Below are 21,885 nucleotides of genomic sequence, written 5' to 3'. Positions count from 1 at the left end.
CGGCAAAACGATGGAACGTCTCCTAGGATGGTGATAGAACGTCTCTTGGGAGGGTGATAGAACGCCACCTTGGGAGGGTGATAGAACGCCTTCTGGGAGGGTGATAGAACGCCTCCTGGGAGGGTGATAGAACGCCACCTTGGGAGGGTGATAGAGTACTTGTGATAGGAAACGTCTTAAATGAAATAGGCCGTAAATTCGATGCTACCGTCCCATGGCCGAAATTTAATGGAACATCTGCTTCCCACCTTTTTTTTTTTTTAATGCTATTCACGTATTTGCTCGCGGCAACGCAGCCCACCTCGGGCCATTTTGCTAAAACTATGCCCAAGGTAAATTGCTCAACTAAATGCAGTCTCGCTTAAAATCGCGCACAGATTAATTATTCCAACGTAAAGTCAACTTATTCTTCTAGCTTGCGTGACCATATTGGGTCGTTTTACTGCATCGGGCTGGTGTAGGATCACGTTGATTACGTGTAGGTGGGAAACCGTAAACGTTAAATTTGTCTTCGTGTATGTCGTTGCTTTTTAAAGACAAAACCAGAATTTAATAAAGCACGAGCTCGGCTGCGATAATAGAAACTGTGACCCGATTGAAATGGTTTATATAACAGTTAAGCTCTCTCTTTGGAATAAAAACGGCATCACCCACGACCTATCCGTTCTATAGAGTCGATGAGTTTTATAACAACCGCTTACATCAGTGTAGGTCAGAAATGATATTTAACACTCTTATTGGACTTTAATGAGAGGTGACCATTTTCAACGCTTTTCCAGTGTGCACTGGCTTTAACGAACCGCATTAGCAACACAAGCGCATTTCTTTATGGTATCCCATTAATCCTTTTTGCATATAATTTATAACCACTTTTATTCCTTTCATTTGCATTAATTCAGGTTAAGCAGGTGCAAATCATGCACGATAATTCTTGCAATCTGCAGCGACTTAGTTACTGAGATAATGGCGACTATCTCTGGTAAATATTTCACTTCGATGAAGTCATGAAAGTCTTTATCGGACGACCTCATGACGCTCAATCTGTTGGTGCTTGGTGAAATGCCGACGGTGGCCAAGTTGGTTCGCTGTTCATCTATTTAGCCCCCCACCAATCGGTAGACGATTTCTTTCAGTTATACAGGGTGTTTAAAAAAGACGCAAAAATATTCAAGGAGGTGATTTTTCGTTTTATAGAAAAAAGTTCCCATAAATGCAGGTCAGGAGATGTATTGTTTCTAAGATACAGAGGGTTAAATTCTTTTTTATTACATTTTTTTTAAATACTTTTTTAAAAATAGTTTAATTTTAAAAGATAGTTTTGCAACAAAAAAACTTTTTTAAAATCATCGAAGCACAAAATATTCTTAGGGAATAAGGGAATAAACACTTGAATTCATTTGAAAATGTTTTTGTGTGATAAAGGGACATGCAATAAAATGGTTTTTATTTTTTATCTCGTAAGCGAAGCAAGATGCGACGGAAATTCGAGAGATAAAAAAGTTGTATTTTTAGTTGTTTCATCTAAAAAAATATGGAAATTTAATTGAAGTCAGTGGCGTAAATTCTTTCGTCAATAAATTTGATTCAGGTCTCCCCCGCTGACGTCACTGTACTGAATAATTTTAATCTAGTTAGGGCTTCGTCAGCCCCTTATTATTACAAACAACACTACCAAATATTTCAAAAATCGGTTAAAAGATATTTGTATTATTTAACAAAAACCGTCATTCAAAAATCCATCATGTATGCGGGAAATAATACATTTCCGGGCCTATGTTCATACGGATTTTTTTCATAAAATGGCCCGAGAAATAACCCCCTTAAACATTGTTTCGCCTTTTTTGAACGCCTTGTATAGAAATTTCTTGCTTCCAGCACGCACGGGGTGTCTGAGGCACAACCCTAAGAATCTCGGTAACTATAATAGACACGAGGGACGTTAAACTGAGGCAAAGTTGCGCAATTTGAGGGTCAGGAATGTGCACTTTTAAAATTAAAAATAAAATCCAATCGCTTTTGGAAATATTTAAAAAATACCAAGTTTTGTAAAAAGGTTTTTTTCCCACAGCTTATTTCCCATGGCAATTCAAAATGATTGCCACTTCATCGACGCAACTATTCCTCTTCTACCACTTGCAATGTTACATTTGAAATCCGACGTTTCGATTCTCGGTAACCATCACCAACTTCGATCTTCCTTACCGGCGCCATCTTGGATTTTCGCATTTCCGAGTTAAGCTTGTGTTCCTAATTACGGTGATCCATCGCACTTTATGGTTCAGCCTTGCAGTTAGGTGGAATTATCGGAAATCCTCTTTGGCCGGCATTTTCACCAGATCTTTCCCCATCAGATTATTAGGCTCGTTGCTTCCCGCAATCCCGATTTTGAACTCGTTAGATGTTTTGCTGGGAAGCCATTATTTTTTCGCAACGCATTCATTCTACTAATAACAAATTCCCTCTCGGATCTTAAAGTATCTCAGTAACAGCGAACTTTCATCGAAGCTCCTCGACACTTCCTATATAATCCGAAAAAATGGTTTCTCCGCTAATTATTCTTCAAGACACTGCTTCAGTAATAATTAAGAAGTTTCTATGCATGCAACGACATAGTGAACAATTAATTCTGCCTATCACTTTTCAAGTTAAAAAATCGTAAGTAGGCAGAAGCATAGAAAATTTGCTAAGGTTTAAAGTGAAAGTTTTAGTAGACACTTTGGTGTTACGAAATGGCGTATAATCGACTGAATGGTATCTATTTCAGCAATACCTAGGTATACCGATCCGACTGATGGTAGGATTTTTTGAAGGTGGTCTGTTGTTTGTTCAATGACGAATCTAAACCATCGTGCTGGTTTCACTATAGTAGAATTCGTTTGTAAACATTATGCAGATGAGGTTGCCCAATTCTATTTCTACAACTCTGACGGTTGCAATTCACTAAATGGTTCGTTCCGATGATAGATGGTGCAAAATGGTAGATTTCACTTGCTTAACAAGGCGATAAATCATAATGGTCGCATACAGGTATATCTTCGGAATCCGTTAAGAAAGCACCTTACCGATTGCTGTTTATTTCTCATAAGTGTTTCATGGGAACACCGTAAATGATCCTTGCTGACGCTTTCAGAGTTTCGCGAAAGAGATGGTACCACGCTGAAATATTGAAATTGACGAGAGTAATGCTGAATATGTGCGTCTTTATAGGAACAAAAAAGTCCATAAAATACAGGTGGGAATTGGACATTTATTGATCTGAGTGGAAGACAAAGCTGGAGAAGGGAGTAGGTGTTCTGGATTGAACCATGGTCATCGCAACACCTAAATGGGTTTGTTACCGGGGTCTGTCAAGTCTCCATCTCTTACCGTTTGCGAGATCCTCTAGCTGCACACTCTTATCTTGGACACACTGCATATCACCTATTAAAGCAAACACTTTAATGTTCGTGTGGTGTGGGAGCATTAAATTAATTTGCTGACTATATATTTTTAGTTTACATATTTTTTTATTTATTTTTATGTTTTATTATTAATTTTTTATATTTTGTTTTTTATTTATTTTGTTTCTTATTCATTTTATTTTTTAATTTTTTTAATTTTTAATTTTTAAATTTTTTACATTTTCAACAGTTTATTTTATTCATTTGGAACTTTATACATTTTGTTCATTGCATTACTATCTAATATTTTTAACGTTATAATTCATTTCCTTTTGCTTTCGTACGTTAATCTTTCCTTCGTTACCAACGACTGCAATTGCATTTGCAAATTAAGGGCCCTACACACATCCATATTATTCAACTGGATTGCGACACTCCTGGCCCACGCGTCAAATTCAGTCTCTCCAGCTTCTGGAACAGCGCTGTTATGGGCGATAGGAGATGCCAAAGCCAAGACTTTCCTCTTCTTGTGCATGCGTCCACTTGTGGCGTTCTTACTGAACGGTTCTTCGAACGCTGGCAGGTGTTCTTCATCTGTAGCGCCCTTGACCATGTCCCCTTCATCGATGAATTCGATTTGGTGATAAGACTCGTCGAATTCTTCAACTTGCCTCTTGATCTGAAATGAAAAAAATATGGATTGCCTCAACAGTTATAAAATGGAATTTTACTTCCCAACCCCGTCGGCAAAGGCTACAAGGCACGCCACTGTGGAAAGCGATTATGAACTATTTGGAAATCGTTGAGAAACACAAGGAAATACGAGAAAACATTGCTTGTAATATGTGCATTTAAAAAGTGGGGAACCATTTTGCGTTTAGGAGAGAGAGAAAGTGTAAGAGCTGCCAGGGCCGGTTTTAGCAAGTCCGGGCGAAATGTTTAGTGATCGCTCTCCCACCCTCAAGAAAGACCGTCTGCCTGGACCGGCTCCAGACCTCCCCGCTGAGGCCGCTCCTGACTGTCACTTAGCCTTAAATTTTTCCTGATGTAACGAGCATATGAAAATGATAATTTTTCAGCAAATCTTAATGTTAATATGGCGATTACGCACCGTAAAGCTTATTCATACGGAGTTTAATGAGTCTCACCATGAATGAGTCATCTAATTTTAGCATACACACCATGTGATATCTTATCAAAAGTCGCGGATTATTGTGACTCAAGACAGCGATAAAGCACTTTTTCGTGATTGTAAAAAATTTAGGCAGAATCTTGGGACACGACAATGATTTCTTTTGAATGGGGGGCAATTGACGTAACACTCCCGCGGCAAGGTCCTGAGTCTCAGAGACATAGGTGTAAAAATGCTGAATGGAAAGTCCAGCTTTCCGATGGCGAACGAGAAGAGGACGTTGTTAGTTGTATTTCTGAGCTATAATTCTTTGAATCGCGTCACTATTGGCGGTGAATGAGCGTAAGACGCGCGTAGCTCGCGTCGCCCGCGCGAGCGTAAATCGAGCTCGGTACGTGCCCCGCGCTCGCTGCGCGAGTATAGCTCGAGCAAAGAACGCGAGCTAACCAAGGGTTTGGTCATCAAATAATTTTCGTAAATGAAAAAAATTTAAATCCAGTTGCTTCGATATAAGATCAGTATTGTGTAACGCTTAAAGCGTTATTTGCGTCAAACTGTTTGCACAATCGCTTCCAATCCCGCGAGTTCGGGCCCCGCAAGAGCGCAAAATACCACTTGTGATCTAGCTGGTTTTGCTGACCGGTCGAGATAAACACCCTCCTTATCGATACGGAGAATCATTTCATTAACAGTAAATAGAATAAATATTAAACCGAGCAGACTCAAATGTGTCGTTTCTGTCGCCTTATTAGAGCCACAGGTTCATAATAAAGTAAAGACGTCGAAGGGCTTAAATTCGAGGGTTAGAACAATCGGGGACGAACGGAAGGGTCAATCCGTTGAAAAATGAAATTGAAGGGGAACGATTTATTGTTATACATACGTTTGAATCATGCCCCTATGACAAGGGCCCTATGACTCACCACTGTTACCCCAATCTTGCATCATGTTTTGTCAAAGGTTTATTAATATTACGTAATAGTTGCCAACATCGGGCTCGGTTAATCTTCGTAGACTAGGTGGAACCATAGAGGAGGCAACTCGGATAAAAGGGAATTAGATTCCTAATTCAAGAAGTCGTGAGGCCGTCGTGGCCTTGCCCGATGCATCACCCTGATTGTGTGTGACTAAGCGCATCATCACCACTCGCGAACGCAGCGATAACGTATATACAGTTAGTACCGAAAATATTGGGATAGGAGATAAACATTTACAAAATCAGATGTTTCTCCGCTAAAAAGTGATAAATAAACAGATATTTTTTAAAATAATATCATGTTACATTACTAACAATAAAGGCTTAGAGTAGCGGCTTCGCCATATTTTACAACAAAAATATAGAATGAACAAATATTCAAAATGGTAACGTTTCAATGATCCAAAAATATTGGGACGATTCGGCTCTTGTACTTCTACGGGAAACAGAAATTTCCAATATGGCCACCTTTTTGTAAAATAGCACTTTTTAACCGTTTTGGCTTTGAAAAAACAATTTTTGTAGAAAATCTCTGTTCAATTTTCACCATTCTTTTCGCAATTGCTGCTTTCGAATGTCCTTACTAGTAAATTCATGACTTCTTACTTGCGTCTCAAGAAACTGCCACATATTCTCTATGGGGTTAAAGTCTGGGGACTGGGCAGGAGTTTTACTGACCTTAGGAGAATTATAAAGTAGCCATTGTTCTACTATTCGAGCGCTATGCTCGGGGTCGTTGTCTCGATAGAATTTGAACGTTTTTAAAACGTTCACATTTTCACCACTACCTCTAAGCTTGTGTGATAAAAGATTGAGATAATACATTTTGTCCGTTGTTTCTTCGAGGAATACCAATTTTCCAACTCCCGCACTGGATATGCATCCCCAAACCATCAGACACCCTCCACCGTGCATGAAAGTTGAACGTAGATTATCCGATTTCGACGCCTCGTTTGCCTTTCTCCACCCTCCAGGAGGCCCATCGGAACCAAAGGTTGGTAAATTTGGACCCATTACAGGAAATTACATCTGACCAGTAGTCATTTTCCGTTAAGACGTAGCTGGACGCGAATCCTAGCCGTATTTTCTGATTCTTTTCATTCAGCCATGGTTTTTCCGCGCTATTCTACCATGACCACCATGAGAATGGATGCATCGGCGTATTGTTAAAGAGATATCTTTTTCTGCGTAGGTTGGTGTAATAAACTAGGGAATTTTAGAGCACTCGTTTTTGGATCTTCTATGATTGTTCGCATAATAAGACGTTGGTCTCTTTGATTCAAAAGTTTTGGACGGAGAGTTTGCGGAATAAAGTCTGGCCCGTCTTCATTATTATATCGTAAAATAATATTCCCCACCGCACTTTTACTAAGTTTTAATGTGAAAGCAATTTTACCATAGGAACGGCCCTTTTCATAATGATGCGCCACTAATTATCTTAAACCGAAACTTGCGTTTTTACCGCTTCCTGTATTGTAATTAATTAGAAAACTAAATAGCGCTACTTAACATAGCACGAACAAGATGTAACAAATTATTATTTATTAAAATCAGATTGTTGATACCCAAAGCATTATGAGTCATTCTAAGGGTACGTAACGTAATCGTCCCAAAACTTTCGGATCATCAAAAGGTTATCATTGTGATTATTTGTTGATTGCAAATTCTTGTTGTTAAATATTTGAAAACTTCAACTATAAGTATTTATTGTTGGTGATTCAGGGCATCATTATAAAAAAAAAATCAGTGTTTGCTTAACAACATTTACCGGAGAAATACCTTATTTTGTAAGTGTTCAGCGTTCGTACTAATATTTTTGGTATTGACTGTATGCAGCTAAACTAGTGTGTGCTCTCGGAAATATCGCTGCTAATGAGGTTTAAATAAACGCGTTAATACCACTTAATTATAAGAACTCGATTGTCATGACCTGCAATAACAGGCAAGTAAAATTTCCTAAAGGCTAAGATATAGTACGCAATCGTTTAACATTAGAAATTTGAACTAAATACTTCAAAGAGCCCGCTGATTGGCCAGACTTGGGTACAGCAGAGTAAAGTGAAAGGCGAGGCCGGTGCATTGTATTGTTCATAATAGATTGACAAGAGTGGAAAGCGTGACCGTCATAGTCAACCGTATACATACTTAAAGACGAACAAATAATTTTATTTGTTTAATTGTTTAACTCTGAGGTCGAATATGAAGCTGGAACTTGTTTTTTGAGTAAGGCTAGCAGGCGAAAAGGAGCGCGACTGTGTCCTCCGTCGTTCATGGTCCTCAGGGTTTATAAATAGCGCAATCGTCTTATTTGATTTAACTCTCCATCTTGTATTATTTCATCTGAAAGATGCAGGAACATCGAAAGATTTCACTTGTCGTTTTAGTTAGTGAAATCTCAAGGATCCGCACAGGAGACCACCCTGTCGTGCTAAGAACCCTGCTGTCGCATCAGTGGACGCAGAATCCCACGCCGGACCGTTACAAGTTTCGCCTTAGTTGGCCCTCGTCAGACAGCCGAGGGTAAACAACCTCGTCGAAGGTGTCGCCTACAACGAGACCAGCAGAGACACGTCCTCCGGGGGCTACTAGCCCCGCCGACATTGAACTGAACAGTTTTTCTTGATGTTTATTTGCAAAGTTTTTAAATCGCTTTTCGCCTGTATTGAATCTCTTGAAGTCAGCTCACTTGGACCAACTTTTGCATCGATCACAAATGAGTAAACACGCTCAGGGTGGAATGTCTGATCGGAACATTATCAAGGCTATCCTTGTGGTGATGTATGTAAAATCATAAATAAAGAGCGATTCCTGAACGTATGAATCACGTCTGTATATTACGAATGATTAAGAACAGACGCACCGTGCGGAAAACATGTCATTTTCCACGTTTACGTTCTCTATCCATTCGGAGGCATCATTCCCAAAACGCCACGGCTGCCAAAACAAAGCGAAACGTAGACGCCTGGCGTGCTCCAAATAATCGTCATCCTTCGAATAAATTGGATAAAGCTAAAGGTCTTTAAACCTGTTTATACGCGCGCGCCATCCTCCGCGCGAACCCCTCGATAAGGGCCGTCAGCGCCACCTAGCGTGATGGCAATAACTAAAAGCTTTCTCGCTTCAGTGGCGTTCTCACACATTTGCGCTCGCATAGCAGATAGCATAACGGAAAGCGAGGATGAGGATTGATAAAGGCATGCGGTTGCAAGTCGTAACAGAACATACGACTCTATTTAAAATAGATCGCCTAGCCAAGGAGTTGATCGCGGTGGTATCCGGCCCGGTGATGGATATTTTACTAAAATACTTTTGTTTACCGGATGTTCGAACCAGGTTCGGGCTCAGACCGGAAGTCTGAAAATAAAAAACGAACGCAAGCAGACAACAGAGTGATGGGATCGGTCCCCGACAGATTTTCTACCTGAACTGGGTGCTATAACTTCATTCGAGGGCTTCTTGAGAATATTCTAATCATAAAAGGATTACGATTAACTTTTAGAAATTCGATTGGTATGATCAGAACGTTAGTTACTTACCGTAAAATGTGGATTTCGAGTGGTTGACTCGTCAAAAAAGTAATTATTAGTACAAAAAAAAACAAAACAGGGACTTCGAAATAATTTTTTGTCCTCTAGGAGCTGTTGGAATGCCGGAATTGCACACCATTTTGACTGGCTGATATCACTGACAATGATACACTTTGCTTCTTCAGATAGTGACAAAACGGTAAAGACTCCCTTGAAATTTAATGGCTCACGAAGCTTTGACATATCACGGTCATCGAGAAGCAGACCTCGATGGACCTCAAATTGAATGTAGGCAAAAGTTTCAGTTACATAGTGGCCGAAAGTCAATAGCGGACCTGTGACCGTCACAGATTTCGAAAATTAATAAAAATTATTAAAAACACGAAAATAAATTTCACATTAAAATGCATCGGAAATGAATTTAAAGTTAGTAAGGAGGCTTTGGAAACAAAACAATAACGCTTCAGTTGTCAGTATTAATGGCGTCTTCGCATCTCCTCCGGTCTCACTCGCGAAACATATCAAATTTCAAGTGAAAAAGTGGAAAACATTTGGAAAAGTTTGTGCTGGGTTGGAGACTAATTTCACAAGAACCTGATGATCGTCGCACGAGATGGTTCCCATCTAAAAACAGGTAGAAATTGCATGTTAAAAATTCGATTTGTTTGATCGAATTGGCTTGACAATACCGGGAATGTCTTGGCGTTTGCGTTCGAGTTTCCGAAGTCGCACGATGATCGAGCGGCAAATCCCGCTAAAATTCAAATTGAGTTTCACTAAAAGTTTCCGTTACAAAACGACAAAAAATGAGTGGTAGACGTGTGACCGTCACCACTCTGATAAACATTTGTAGAAAAAGGAACCTAATCATTCGTCTACAGTGAAAAGGCATTCGAAATAACAAGTTAATTTACTTGTTTCCCCATACTGAATGAATGCCGATAAGTAAAGGTTATTTATTATTTTAAGTTTTCACGATTTGGCGAAAAATAAGAATTCTTATCTCATTCAACTCGCTAATGTTGATGTTTACTTAATTTGTTAACGTCAAATGTTGAAAATATTGTATTTTAGTGTTCTATTCTGTTTTAGGATTTGTGCTTTCAACGAATCCATCAATGATGTCTTTGTTTTTCTTGCTCGATTAATGTGTTTATACATAGCCCTAGGGATGGACTCGCAATGAGATGAGAGATATGGGGAAAAAAACAAGGATTGTCACATTTTATTGGTTTTCGGACAATTGGAGCTATCTTACAGAAAACAATCGAATTGATATGCTTGCAAGTTATCGTCGGAAAAAAGGAAGAATGTGCTGAATTATTACGATAAATTCAAATTGTCAGATGGGAAAAGAATAGGGATTGTCCTGGCGTGTTTCATCCAGCTCAAAAACTTGTCAGGAAGACATTCCTTGTTTCTCCCCATACCCCGTGATAAACCTCTAAATGGACGCAGTTAGCGTCAGGCCATACTTCGGTGCTTTTTTCAAATTAAATTCTCAAGAGAAAACTTTTAATTATGTTTTGCTTAAATTAAGTCGCATATTTGGATAGATTTCTTAAGAAGGGAACGGGCTTTGTACAGTGAGTCACACTAAGACTGACTTTAAATTCGTTGAAAAATACTGACTGAACATTCCGTATAAGCAAGTAATAATTTTGCTAAAAGTGAACGTTCATATATAATTTCTAGAAAAATGTCGCGAAAATGCGTTTTTCTGTTCTGCACAAATGAAACCAATTTTGAATTATTATTATTATTATTATTTTCATATTCAGGATGTGTAAATTAACAAAGAAAAACAGATACTTTGCGTGAGGAATATTATTTTGAAGTCGCACTTTGTAGACCAGTGAATCGATGGACTAAAATGTATGAAACATACACGTGTAAAATTTTCAAAACAGTTTTGGAACGCAAACAACAACGTTTAACCGTGATCAAAGAAGTGTAAAATCTAATAAAGTGCACGCGAAAAATGATTCTAATCGTAAAAATTTTCGATTCCCAGACGGTTTTTGTGATTCCCTCAATTTCGTAGCAAAATGGAATCCCTGACGAACTCGTGTCATAATTCAGAAACTCAATTAACTTTTACCGCTACATATCAGTTACTGGGAAAATTTTCAACACTCATAATTACTAAAAAATATCAATAATTAGCATAAATTATGATAAAACAACAAGGAAAATATTCCATAAGCTTAAGCGCCAAAGTTCTGTTACAATTGTATACGAAAAATTCGGTATTAGTCATCAAAACGTTTAATTTGGTTTATCAGGGTGACAAGTATGAGTCAGAAAAAGGAAATAGTAGGTATGTGAAGTTATGGTATTCGTTAAGTAGGATGGTCACCGATAATAACATAACCAGACACAATTGGGCGGTAATAAAAAACAAAACGAAAATGAGAATTCCGCAATAATTATTCCCCTTCAGCTGTAGTTAATATGGAAATTTCAAAACAATCAAATTAATGTTTGTGTATTCACTGTATTATTGTTGTAATTATGTATATAGTATTATTTATTTTATGAATGCATATAACCAGCTCCTCATGTGCCCCAATCTCTATATGTACAATCCATGTCTACGACCGCACCAGTTAGGAACATCTAATTTTTATGGCATGGCTTGGCTTACGCATATTTCTAAAATTACTCAGTTTTGTTCTAAATTTAACTATCTTCAATTTTGTAGGTTCCCACTTAGTTAAAATTTCGATCCACTTTATTTACGTGTTAATTGGTTATTTCAGAAACATACAATACAAAAACGGCTACTCAATTTGCCATACATTACGCAGATTTAGATAGCGCAACGGATAAATTTTAGTTTATGTTAAATAATTAATCCATATTAATTTCTGATTATTTTTTTGGTTTAATTTTTGGTCAACTAACCTGACTTTCCGTAGAGAAAGTTAATCAGAAAAATCTGCTCTCTTTAAACATGGGGGACAAAAAGTATGTTCATGGAAAAATGCTTTCGTACGAAGCCATATCCGGCATTTTGAAAACCAGAAAAGCACATTTTTAACCATAAGAATTAGCCGTATTCGACAAGTTTTCGACGTTAGAAATTCAACTAATGTGAAATTTTATATTTCTAACCTCGATCATGCAGACATGCGCTCAGAAATTCCACACACAACTGCCAAAATTTGGCTTTGTCGTTTGTCAACTGCCACCCTCCTTAATTTATCCAGGGGAAACACGTCTTACATGGAAAACCACCTACACAACTAAAAGGAAATTCATTTTCTCATTTACATCATCGTAAAAGATCCAAAATAAACGAACAATTTCTGATTCAATAAACAACAAAAACCCATAAGTACTAATAAATTACATCCTGATGAAGAAATGATATCATCGTTCAATTCGAAAAAATAGGTACACCGTATTTTGACCTACGATGATGCGCAAAACCACTCTGCGGTACTGCTCGTACCAATAAGCGCTTAAAATCAAACTTTAGACTTAAGGCGGTTTGATCCGGCCATGAAAGGTCGCACTCTGGTACGGGCGAGAGTACGAGGTGACCCACGCTTGCGCATACCAGCCAGATTTCTAGACTGTAAATATTTGCCGTATAGTACTACCGCCACGACCTTCGGTTTTAACTGCCTCGAATAATAAGGCGATACGTATCTGAAAAGATAGCAAACACATTATCTGGTCACTTGGTTTCATTTCGTACCTCGTACCATCGTACCACAAATGCAGCGTTGCCACAATTACTTCAGATGCGCTCGTCGCAATCTGATTATTGTTTTTTATTTCATTCGACACGGGTACTTGTACCCAACAACAGCCCTGAGGCCAGAGGCGGAGAGGGCGGGCCGAGATGTTTGATGTAATGGGAGAGCGCTATTGAATTGTTTAGATTGTGTTAACAGATGCTTTGGAAGCACTGCGTCACCGTGACATTGATGTTGATTTTTACACATTACGTAATTGGGGATTTCCAGATGAAATGGGATGATTGGATTTAATAGGAAATAAATGAATTAGTCTTAGCAATGTCACACACCAGAGGTACGTAGATGAATTAATCCACGCGACCCACTGCATTGCATGCAAAGGTCAAAATCCGAGCTCCCCCAAGGAGTTCTAAGTACTCGTGCAGGATTTAGTGAACGGAAATTCGAAGTAAATAATCAGCAAGGTAAATACTTAACGCTTTGTAAAATTCCTTAATACACGACGCATCTGCATAAGTGGCAACTATGCACAGTTCAATTCCATTCGGGTCGAGTAAACTCCGCCAGTTTCGGAGGTTCGATAGGGAAATTGTTTAAATGGGAAAATATGAATGCTGGAATGTATCATATTACTGATAAACATCAAGGGACACAATCCGAATACACGCGAGAGCTAAAATATTTCTATTGTGCATCTATGAATCTATTATATTGATGGAGATAACTGCAAATAGATGTCAAGGGGATAAAGAAAAGGTTACTCATATTTTTTAAAATTCTACCCTGACAGCCTGGTATATGGACTCGATTAATATTTACCACTACTTAGACTTTGCTTTATACTTTATACAGAGTGTCCGAGAAACATACATATGTATAGATTTCCCAAATAGTTACGTAATTCGTTATGTAATATGTATGAATGTATTTATGACACCAACACTGATGCTGCACTATAATCAATAGACGATTATCATCCCATCCATATACACAATCGGGCAATAACTGGTAACAGCCATAGATGTTAACGGGTACCTACATTGAAATCATCATATAGAAGGTTGATTTAATGATGATATTTCATAATAACAAACGTTTTTGATAAGTCGTCAGCAATTCGTTCGTGAGCACAAAGAAAATGGGAAATACTGACATCAGATTTTCTAAGATTAATATAAGTACCGTTTAGGTACTGAAACGTGACATTTGAAACGTTACATTCAATACTGGCTGCATGTATGTACATACATATATACATATGCATGTATGTAGGTATACAAATCGATAAAGCCTATGACTTGCATCCGTTGTAGTTAATCCATTGCTTCAAACAGATGCTTCAACTTATGCACTTGAGGCAGTGTTATATCCGAATTTTAATGGTAAAAAACATGTCATCAGACATACAGGGTATGACTAGTCAGAAATAAGTACCGTAATCATTGATCATCGTCATCAATATCATCCTTCTTAATTTGTTTAATATTAAACATTAATTTGGGCGAGTTTAGTGCAGTTGTATCAAGTGGGAAAAAATCTCATGCCTCTACCGCGATTGTGAAACTTTTATGACCTTCTCGTCTTAGAGCCCTGGGGGATGCACGCCTTGTGAACGATCGGGATATAATGATGCATTTTATAACCTTAGCGTATCATATACCATGTCATTCCATTACGTTTGTATCATTCATTAACTGCTTTGTTTAGAATATTAAATTAGAAGTATGTCGAAGCGTCATCTATAAAACGTCGTCATAATAAGTGATAAGAACTGATAAGTGTCCTGTATTGTAAAAACATCTTGATTATGCCACACTTTGCTAGGTGGCTCCATGCTTTCGAAAAAAATAAAATTTTCATTCGGATATTTGTTATAATGATTGTTATTTTATTGGACATTTATTAACGCGTATTATTATTTAGTAATCAAAACTACTGTAATAACACGAATATTCTAATTCTCGTTACTAATCCAACAGATATAAATTGAGCTAATTTAATTACTGCAAATGGTGTACTATCATCAACGGATGAAAGTCCCGTTTAGAATTGTGAGCATTATTATATTAGGTAGAACCGCAAAGCCGATTAACTAATCAAGTACCATTTTACAGTTTCCTCTTTAAGCGGCGAGATTTAATTGGTTCCGTATTTCTTATGATTTTCGAGAATCTCCTTGGTTCGAATTCGAATTTAGGGCACCTTGTAGATGTAGTAAAAGAAGGAAAAAAAGGATGAAAGGAAACACTAATCGAACGGTATCTCAGTACATGGTGAATCTTGTGAGTGTGAGTGTGAGTGAGGGTTTTTCTGTTAATACAACATAGACCTCAAAAAAACAAAGCAGAAAAATAATTTGACATTTTTTCGACATCCTAAAAACAAGTGAAATGTGTGCGTATGACAGTTTAAATAAATGACAGAATATTTAATTATTATTCACTCCAGGACTGACTACGAAAGATGTTCGAAATTGTCCCAATTGGTTTCATTTACACAAATTGTTGTTTGGCTTATGCACGACTCTATACATGCTGTTAGAAGAGATCTTTTTCCTCGAATTATTTCTGCGGCATTTTCTATCCGTTCAAGCAGCTCTACCACACCAAATTTCATTTGTGAACACCAAACTTTTAATATAAACCCACAAATAAAAATCTAGCGATTTCGCCATCTTATTGGTTTATTGCTACCTATCAACCAGCTGCAAATTTTATTATTTGAAAAATTTCGTACATTTTTTGAAAATTTTCTTCATATTCGCATAATTTGGTGGTTTTTGAGATTTTGGAAAAATGTTACATACCGATTTTGCTCAGTTTTTTTTCCTATTTATATCGTGTTAAAAAGAAACTCTCAACTTAAGATTCGTCCTGTATATTCCTAAAATACTGTCTAAATGTGGCCCTCGAATTGTTTGTTTCTTTATCTTGTGAATAAAAAACGAAGAAAGATATACGTAAGAACTATTAGGTAAAATAAAAAAGGAGAGAGAGAGAGAGAGAGAGAGACACGTGGATTGAGGCATCATGCCATTTTTATGCCATCTATATAGCATCTGAAGAATTGACCCCCAGTTAATTACTAGACCAGTTGACCGGTGACTCTCCCAGAACAAGTCCATTCTCGACTTACGTCGGCTGCCATCGACGACGCAGTGAGTCAATGGCACGTGCAACGATCTGACCTGCACGTAGGCGACAGATGGAGCGACAGATCTTTGTGGTGACGTCATTTTTACGAGAGGGTTCGACCCCAAATTATGTATCTTTTGCCCTCTTTCTTTCTATCATTCTTCCTCGGTTCTGGGAAACCAGTGGTGGAACGATTTTACGTTACGTTATTCCACCATCTTATAAGAAAACGGAGAACATACGTATGTACACGTCTCGAGCCAAAAACGATCTGATAAACCAATGACAGAATTGTGAAGGGTAGTTGTTCGAAATGTCAAAAGAGGACATCACGATAATTGGAATATATATAGCAATCATGCGGGCCATGTTGCCACATTACACCGTCACTGGTTATAAGTTCTCATTTACTTGCAAAAAACTGAAGGGCTATAAATGATAAATGCGTTCATCTCCAGAAATTCTTTGATTTTCAGTCAATCGTATCAATTTACTAACGATCAAACTGTGTAACGTACAAATTGTATAAATTATCTCATAAAACGTGAAGTCTTGTTATATACGACTTTTACCTTAACTTGAGTTGAGTTGTCTTCATTCGATTCCTCCTCGTCGTTCGACGCCGGCTGCTGGTCCTCTTCATAATCGTCCTCGATCGCCCCAGTCGTAATGGAAACTTGCGGATGTTTTCTGACCATGTGCTTTTTTAAATTGGTCACCGTCGATTTGTACGACAACAATATTCCGCATATTCTACACAAAGCCATTTGCTTATCCCCCTCATCAGGATTGAAGAAGTTCCATAGTACACTTGTCCGTCTACTCATTGTTCCGATTTAAAATATCACAGTTCCGCGGATTTTGTAATCGTTATAAACGTATAACATCGACGGTAAAACGTAATCGTTATAAACGTATAACAGACAACAAATCGACGCTGTTACCAAGCAGCTGCCGCAACCGGTTCATTCGTCCTCTTCCTTGATAAAAATAAGCGTTCGTTGCGGCATTCGGGTGATTTCGGAACGGCTTCGGTTCCGCTTATTTGTAACGTTGCCAGTTCCGTGTACGCGAAACATGTTTTGAAATTATTGAAAGAAGACTTGATGAATGGCGCCTGCTTGGTGAATGAACGATTGTGTAATATGAAAAAACGGCAACAGCATCCATTTAATGGTGAAAGCAATAACGAACTTGTAATGGTAGGAAAACTTTCTATTGTCAAATATCATCAGAAATAATCGTCAAACAGCTATAAATTTGATGGGAGAGATAATAACGCCATCTATCTATATGCAGGGTGTCCGTTTCTGAAGCTCAGCCATGGGGGTCTCGGTTTAAGTAACTTGCCATTACTCATTGTTGTATTGGCATTTAAAAACGTTTATGAGTCTCGTAAAGCTTAATAAACAGTTTCGCGTATCGGCGAAAGGAGAAGTGTAAAATTTCGGTCTCGGATATGGGATAGGTGAGTGAAGAACTGTCGTCGACCGAGTCACTAATGCCTAAAATAAAGAAACTGCTTGAGTAGTTGCAAAGGCCAAAAAACGAGCAAGAATAATGCTATCTCGAAGGAGAATAACGAAGGCAAAAGGAAAAACATGAAGAATTGGAGCGAAGACGACGAGAGAAAGGAGTTCGCAACGGCCGAAAACAACCAAATTGAAATTCTGCTAGAAGTAATCAGGATTATTCGAGAATAAACGAGAAAACCGGAGGAGCAAATTCTTAACGAGATCGTCGATTTTCGACGCTGCGAAAAACCATCGCGTTCGCATCTAGAAAGCAACGGAAAACATTCAATGACCTGCTCCTACGCGTTGACGATTAAACATTAATAGCAATAATATCCCGGATCCTTAAGCTCAATCAATTATTAACTTTTATTTATCTATTATACCAAAGTAAGGATCCGAGCAATCTAAGGTCATATTTACCTCACAATTAAAACCAACGACCTTGGCTACCTTTCTATACCATACATTGCTGCAATGGTTACATGCATATGTCCCATGCATCCGAGACAGTAGTGGTTCTATACGCAGACGTTGTCTTTCTTATACTCACACATCAACATATTTGTATAAATCCTTGAAAGGCCAACGAGCTCATGGGTTCTCATGCAAGGCAATCGAAATATTCGATGAATGACTTGCGTCGGGTAGTCATCTATTTTCAGCTGAATGACGTCAGATCTTTGTCCTCTACCCTTCTTGCACACCTCCCCTTTTATTTTTATCTTGGCGCGGCGGAAAATCACGTTAAAATAAGTAAGGCATGAGTATATGTATATCGATTAGATATCTTGGTGTGGGTGTTGTTTCTATGGTCCGTGTGGACGAGGTTATAACATTGTGAGCGGTTTGTTTGATTTCTAAACAAGTAAAGAAAAATGATGAAAATTGCGGGAAAAGGCGAGAGGAAATGGCACGCGAGTGCCATAAAAAAGGGCGGAGCTGTTACAGGTATCGTGGCAATTCGCGATTTATAAAGAGAACGTGCTACCTGCAGAAACAATGTATTTTCACATTTCTCCTGATCTTTACGTGACACTCTTTGCAAAAGTGTCAGATGACGTCAGCCGCAGTTACAAAATGAGTATCCAAAAATGTCTTTTTCGAGCGAAGAAAAACGAGATATTATAGAAATTTATTGGACGAGAGAAAATGGACGTACAGTCGGTCACAGATTTCTACATACACCCTGTAAATTGAGTACAACTAATAAAGTAATGAATGTATTTTCTTTTGATAATTGCGTAACATTACGACTTTAGTAACGATATATAAATATAACAAAAATTATTATTTATTTACATTCCAGTTTAAATAAACAATATAAATCACGAACTTCTAGCCCACAAAGGTCTACATACACTTCAAAACAATTTTGTTAACAGTTTTTTGCGGCGGTCCTATCAATTTTTCCGAAAACAAAGTTGTATTTTAAAGTAGTACGAGATCAACACTCTGTAGAATACCACTTGTTTAAAAATATTATATGCAAAATTATGGGAAGAATAGAAATACCAACAGCGAATCAAATTTTAATAGTAAAACTTATAAATCAGATGAAGCTTTACAATGGGGTGGCGACCACCGTAAGTTTTCCTCGCAGTACAAGTTAAACAATTGTTAAAATCTATAATAATCGAAGAAGTACAAGCAATGAAGTAAGGTCTGGCCCTCCCAGAAAATGAAATGAACGAGGGGTGCGATCACTTTAAAAAAAAGTTTCTTTAGAACCCAAAAAAAGTGCTGCAAAAGTTGCTATAGAGATCGAAAATGGTACCGGAAAGACTGTCAGCTCTGAAAAAGTAAGACGGATACTACGATCAAATGACTATCATGGAAGAACACCAAGAAGAAAACCACTAATATCAGCAGCAAATTGAGAGAAAATTTTAGATTTTGCTAATAATTTTACTCAAGCAAAAGCTTAGATTTTTGAAAAATCATACAATTTACCGATAAAAGTAAATTTAACAATTTTGGATGCGATCGAAAGGGTAAAGTATGGAGAATGGCGAATGAAGAGCTCAAACCTCAAAACTGAGTATCAACTGTTAAACACGGAGGAGGTAACGTCGTGGTTTGGGGTTCAACGTCGGCGGCTGGGGTTGGAAAATTGGTTTTTATCGATAGTACCACGAACCATCTACAACGCTTAAAAATATTGCGAAACGATTTGATTCCATCGGTTAATAAACTGGAGCTTGGCAATCGTTGGATGTTCCAACAAAACAACGATCTCAAGCATACAGCTCGGGTTGTTCGTGAATGGATCTTATATAATGTACCTAAACAATTGCAGACACCTCCTCACTCGCCAGATTTGAACCCTATAGAATACGAGTAGAACGTATTAGAAACAAAGATTAGAAGAATAAAAATAACTAACAAAGAAACATTAAAAAGCTCTTTGCAAACTTCGGGGGCGGAAATACCCTCTGACGTCACAGAAAATTTAATTCTATCAATGCCAAGAGGTCTTTCAAGCAGTGCTTGACTCAAACGGGGGACCAACCAAGTATTTATTATACGCCCATATTAGGTGCAAACTAATAGATAAATTACATCTAAAAGTGTATGTAGACTTTTGTGGGCTAGAAATTCTTGATTTCTATTTTTTATTTAAACTGGAATGCAAATGAATAACAATTTTTGTTATATTTATGTCTTGTTACATAATTAACAAAAGAAAAAACGTTCATTACTTTATTAATTAAATACAATTTGCATGGTATGTGTAGATTTTTGCGTCTTTTGTGACCGCGTGGGCGTCAGCCCGCACGGTCACCAGATCTATCCCCATTGGATTATTATTTATGGGGAGCTATATCAAAGACCTCACTCATAAATTTGCACCCACCCATGTGAACGTGCTGCGAACGAAGACTGTCACTACTTTAAGGACCCAAATAACAAGCGACGTTTTCAAATCAATATGAAGATACGGAGATCTGCGCTTGGAAGTGGAGGATGAGCCCTTCGAGCTGCTAATGTAATTTTCTCGTTAATTCGGTCGTTATTGTGCAGTATAAAGGGGCCTGCGTGTGCGTGCCACCCATTAGAGTCTCTAGGAACTACCACATTGACCCAACTCCCAAATAAACTCTCTGTCCCGTAATACACACGTTACACGCACGACCGATATCGCCCTCCCATTATTATTCGCATCGTCTGATTTGGAGCTGAATTTACCATCCCTTTTTACCAACTTTCGTCCCAATGTAGGACCATGTTCTACGAAAACCAACCAGTACCATCGATTTGATAATATGTTTGTTTCTCATGTCCATGCCAAACACATTACACAAGTTTCCTATTGGACTGTCAAGGTCCCTTTGGTAGTCCAACCTCCTAAATAGAAATCCCTGGTACCCGGGCGGCACGTTCTGCGCAGCTACTCGCATTAGTACTAATGAATTCTATTATAGCGATTTCAATAGATGAAACGCAAATTATATATTAAGTATAACACAACACTGAGCTTGAGGTGGAAGGCGACCAACCGGTTAAAAAATAAAACAACACTGTAGATGAATTGACTGTTTGCTGACCTTGCCAATAGCGACCAGTCTGCTTGGTGTTGATATATGCATGTTATACCACTAGTTGATTGCCGCAGCAGCACATATTAATAATATATTATATTCCAAGGTTGTGAAGTAAGTATTATGACCCGCAGTTTAAATACCAAAGCGCGGGCTCTGCGACATGAGCGTCATAAGTACATGTTTCACGACCGCGGTATGTACAGGGTGTCTGTTTTTTTTATATTATATTTACAATCGCGAGATTTATTATTTGTCGACCAGAGTTATTTTATAAAAATCGTTTATAACACACAGTAATTGTTGCGCTTGATCGAAAATGAGCCCGTATGCAATTAAGCTATTGAGTTTTTATTAAATTGGCAGTAAAATTATTTTCAATAATTATAAAAATCGCTCGAAAATAATAATGATTTCAAAATCTGCGCCGAGCAAAATTGTTCGTCCACTTTGCAGAAGTAACAAAATATTCACTGTTTATTTATTTATTTTTTTTTTTCGAGATAATTTAAACGCGCCATTTTGAATATCAGAGTATTGTTCACCATTTTCGTAAAAGTGCAGGTTGGTGCAAGTCACTTGCAAAAATGGGTCGCAAACCTTCTGAAGTTTTTTTTTACATAAGAGAGTCGATTAGAAAATTAAATACCGCGGGAAAATTCCAACGGGCAGTGGCCAAAATTATTGGAAGGAGCATATCAACGGTCCAGTCTATCATAAAAATAACTAAAACAACAAGACCAACGCGAAGATTACCAGGAAGAGGAAGATTATCTGTCTTTACCGAACATATGAAACTGGAAATTATCAAGGAAAGTGAGTATCAATCCAAATGTTACTGCAGCAGATTTAGCAAAAAGCGTTGAAAATGATCATGGAAAAGTTGTACATGTTACTGCAACAAAAAGGGTTTGAGGGCACCAGTAGCTAGGAAGGAACCGTTTGTCATTAAAATGAATAGAAGGGTGCG

General features: G+C 37.9%; 1 protein-coding gene across 2 annotated transcripts; it reads right to left on the bottom strand.

Annotated features, from left to right (window-relative positions):
- Positions 1-3,573: 3,573 nt before the first annotated feature.
- Positions 3,574-20,890, bottom strand: LOC136350932 (uncharacterized). 2 transcript variants are annotated; one of them, XM_066303117.1, is made up of 3 exons: positions 20,231-20,890; positions 16,432-17,364; positions 3,574-4,059 (listed from the first exon to the last, which is right to left on the bottom strand). In XM_066303117.1, exons 2-3 carry the CDS (start codon positions 16,684-16,686, stop codon positions 3,703-3,705), a joined length of 612 nt encoding a protein of 203 aa, XP_066159214.1. In that variant the 5' UTR covers positions 16,687-17,364; positions 20,231-20,890; the 3' UTR covers positions 3,574-3,702. The 2 variants fall into 2 exon arrangements, with proteins under 2 accessions (XP_066159214.1, XP_066159213.1); XM_066303116.1 differs by lacking the exon at positions 20,231-20,890 and having other exon boundaries at positions 16,432-20,179.
- Between the last annotated feature and the right edge of the window lie 995 nt (positions 20,891-21,885).

Source organism: Euwallacea fornicatus, chromosome 4 (assembly GCF_040115645.1).
Source record: "Euwallacea fornicatus isolate EFF26 chromosome 4, ASM4011564v1, whole genome shotgun sequence".
NCBI classification, from domain to species: Eukaryota; Metazoa; Arthropoda; class Insecta; order Coleoptera; family Curculionidae; genus Euwallacea; species Euwallacea fornicatus.
Note: the sequence above shows the minus strand (reverse complement) of the source record. Positions and strands in the feature narration are given on the sequence as shown.

Excerpts from the sequence above, each read along its gene's own strand:
- LOC136350932 (XM_066303117.1), bottom strand. The coding sequence starts at position 16,686 with ATGAGTAGACGGACAAGTGTACTATGGAACTTCTTCAATCCTGATGAG. Across the intron at positions 4,060-16,431 it reads ACAACTCAACTCAAGTTAAG|ATCAAGAGGCAAGTTGAAGA; the intron begins GTAAAAGTCGTA and ends TTTTCATTTCAG.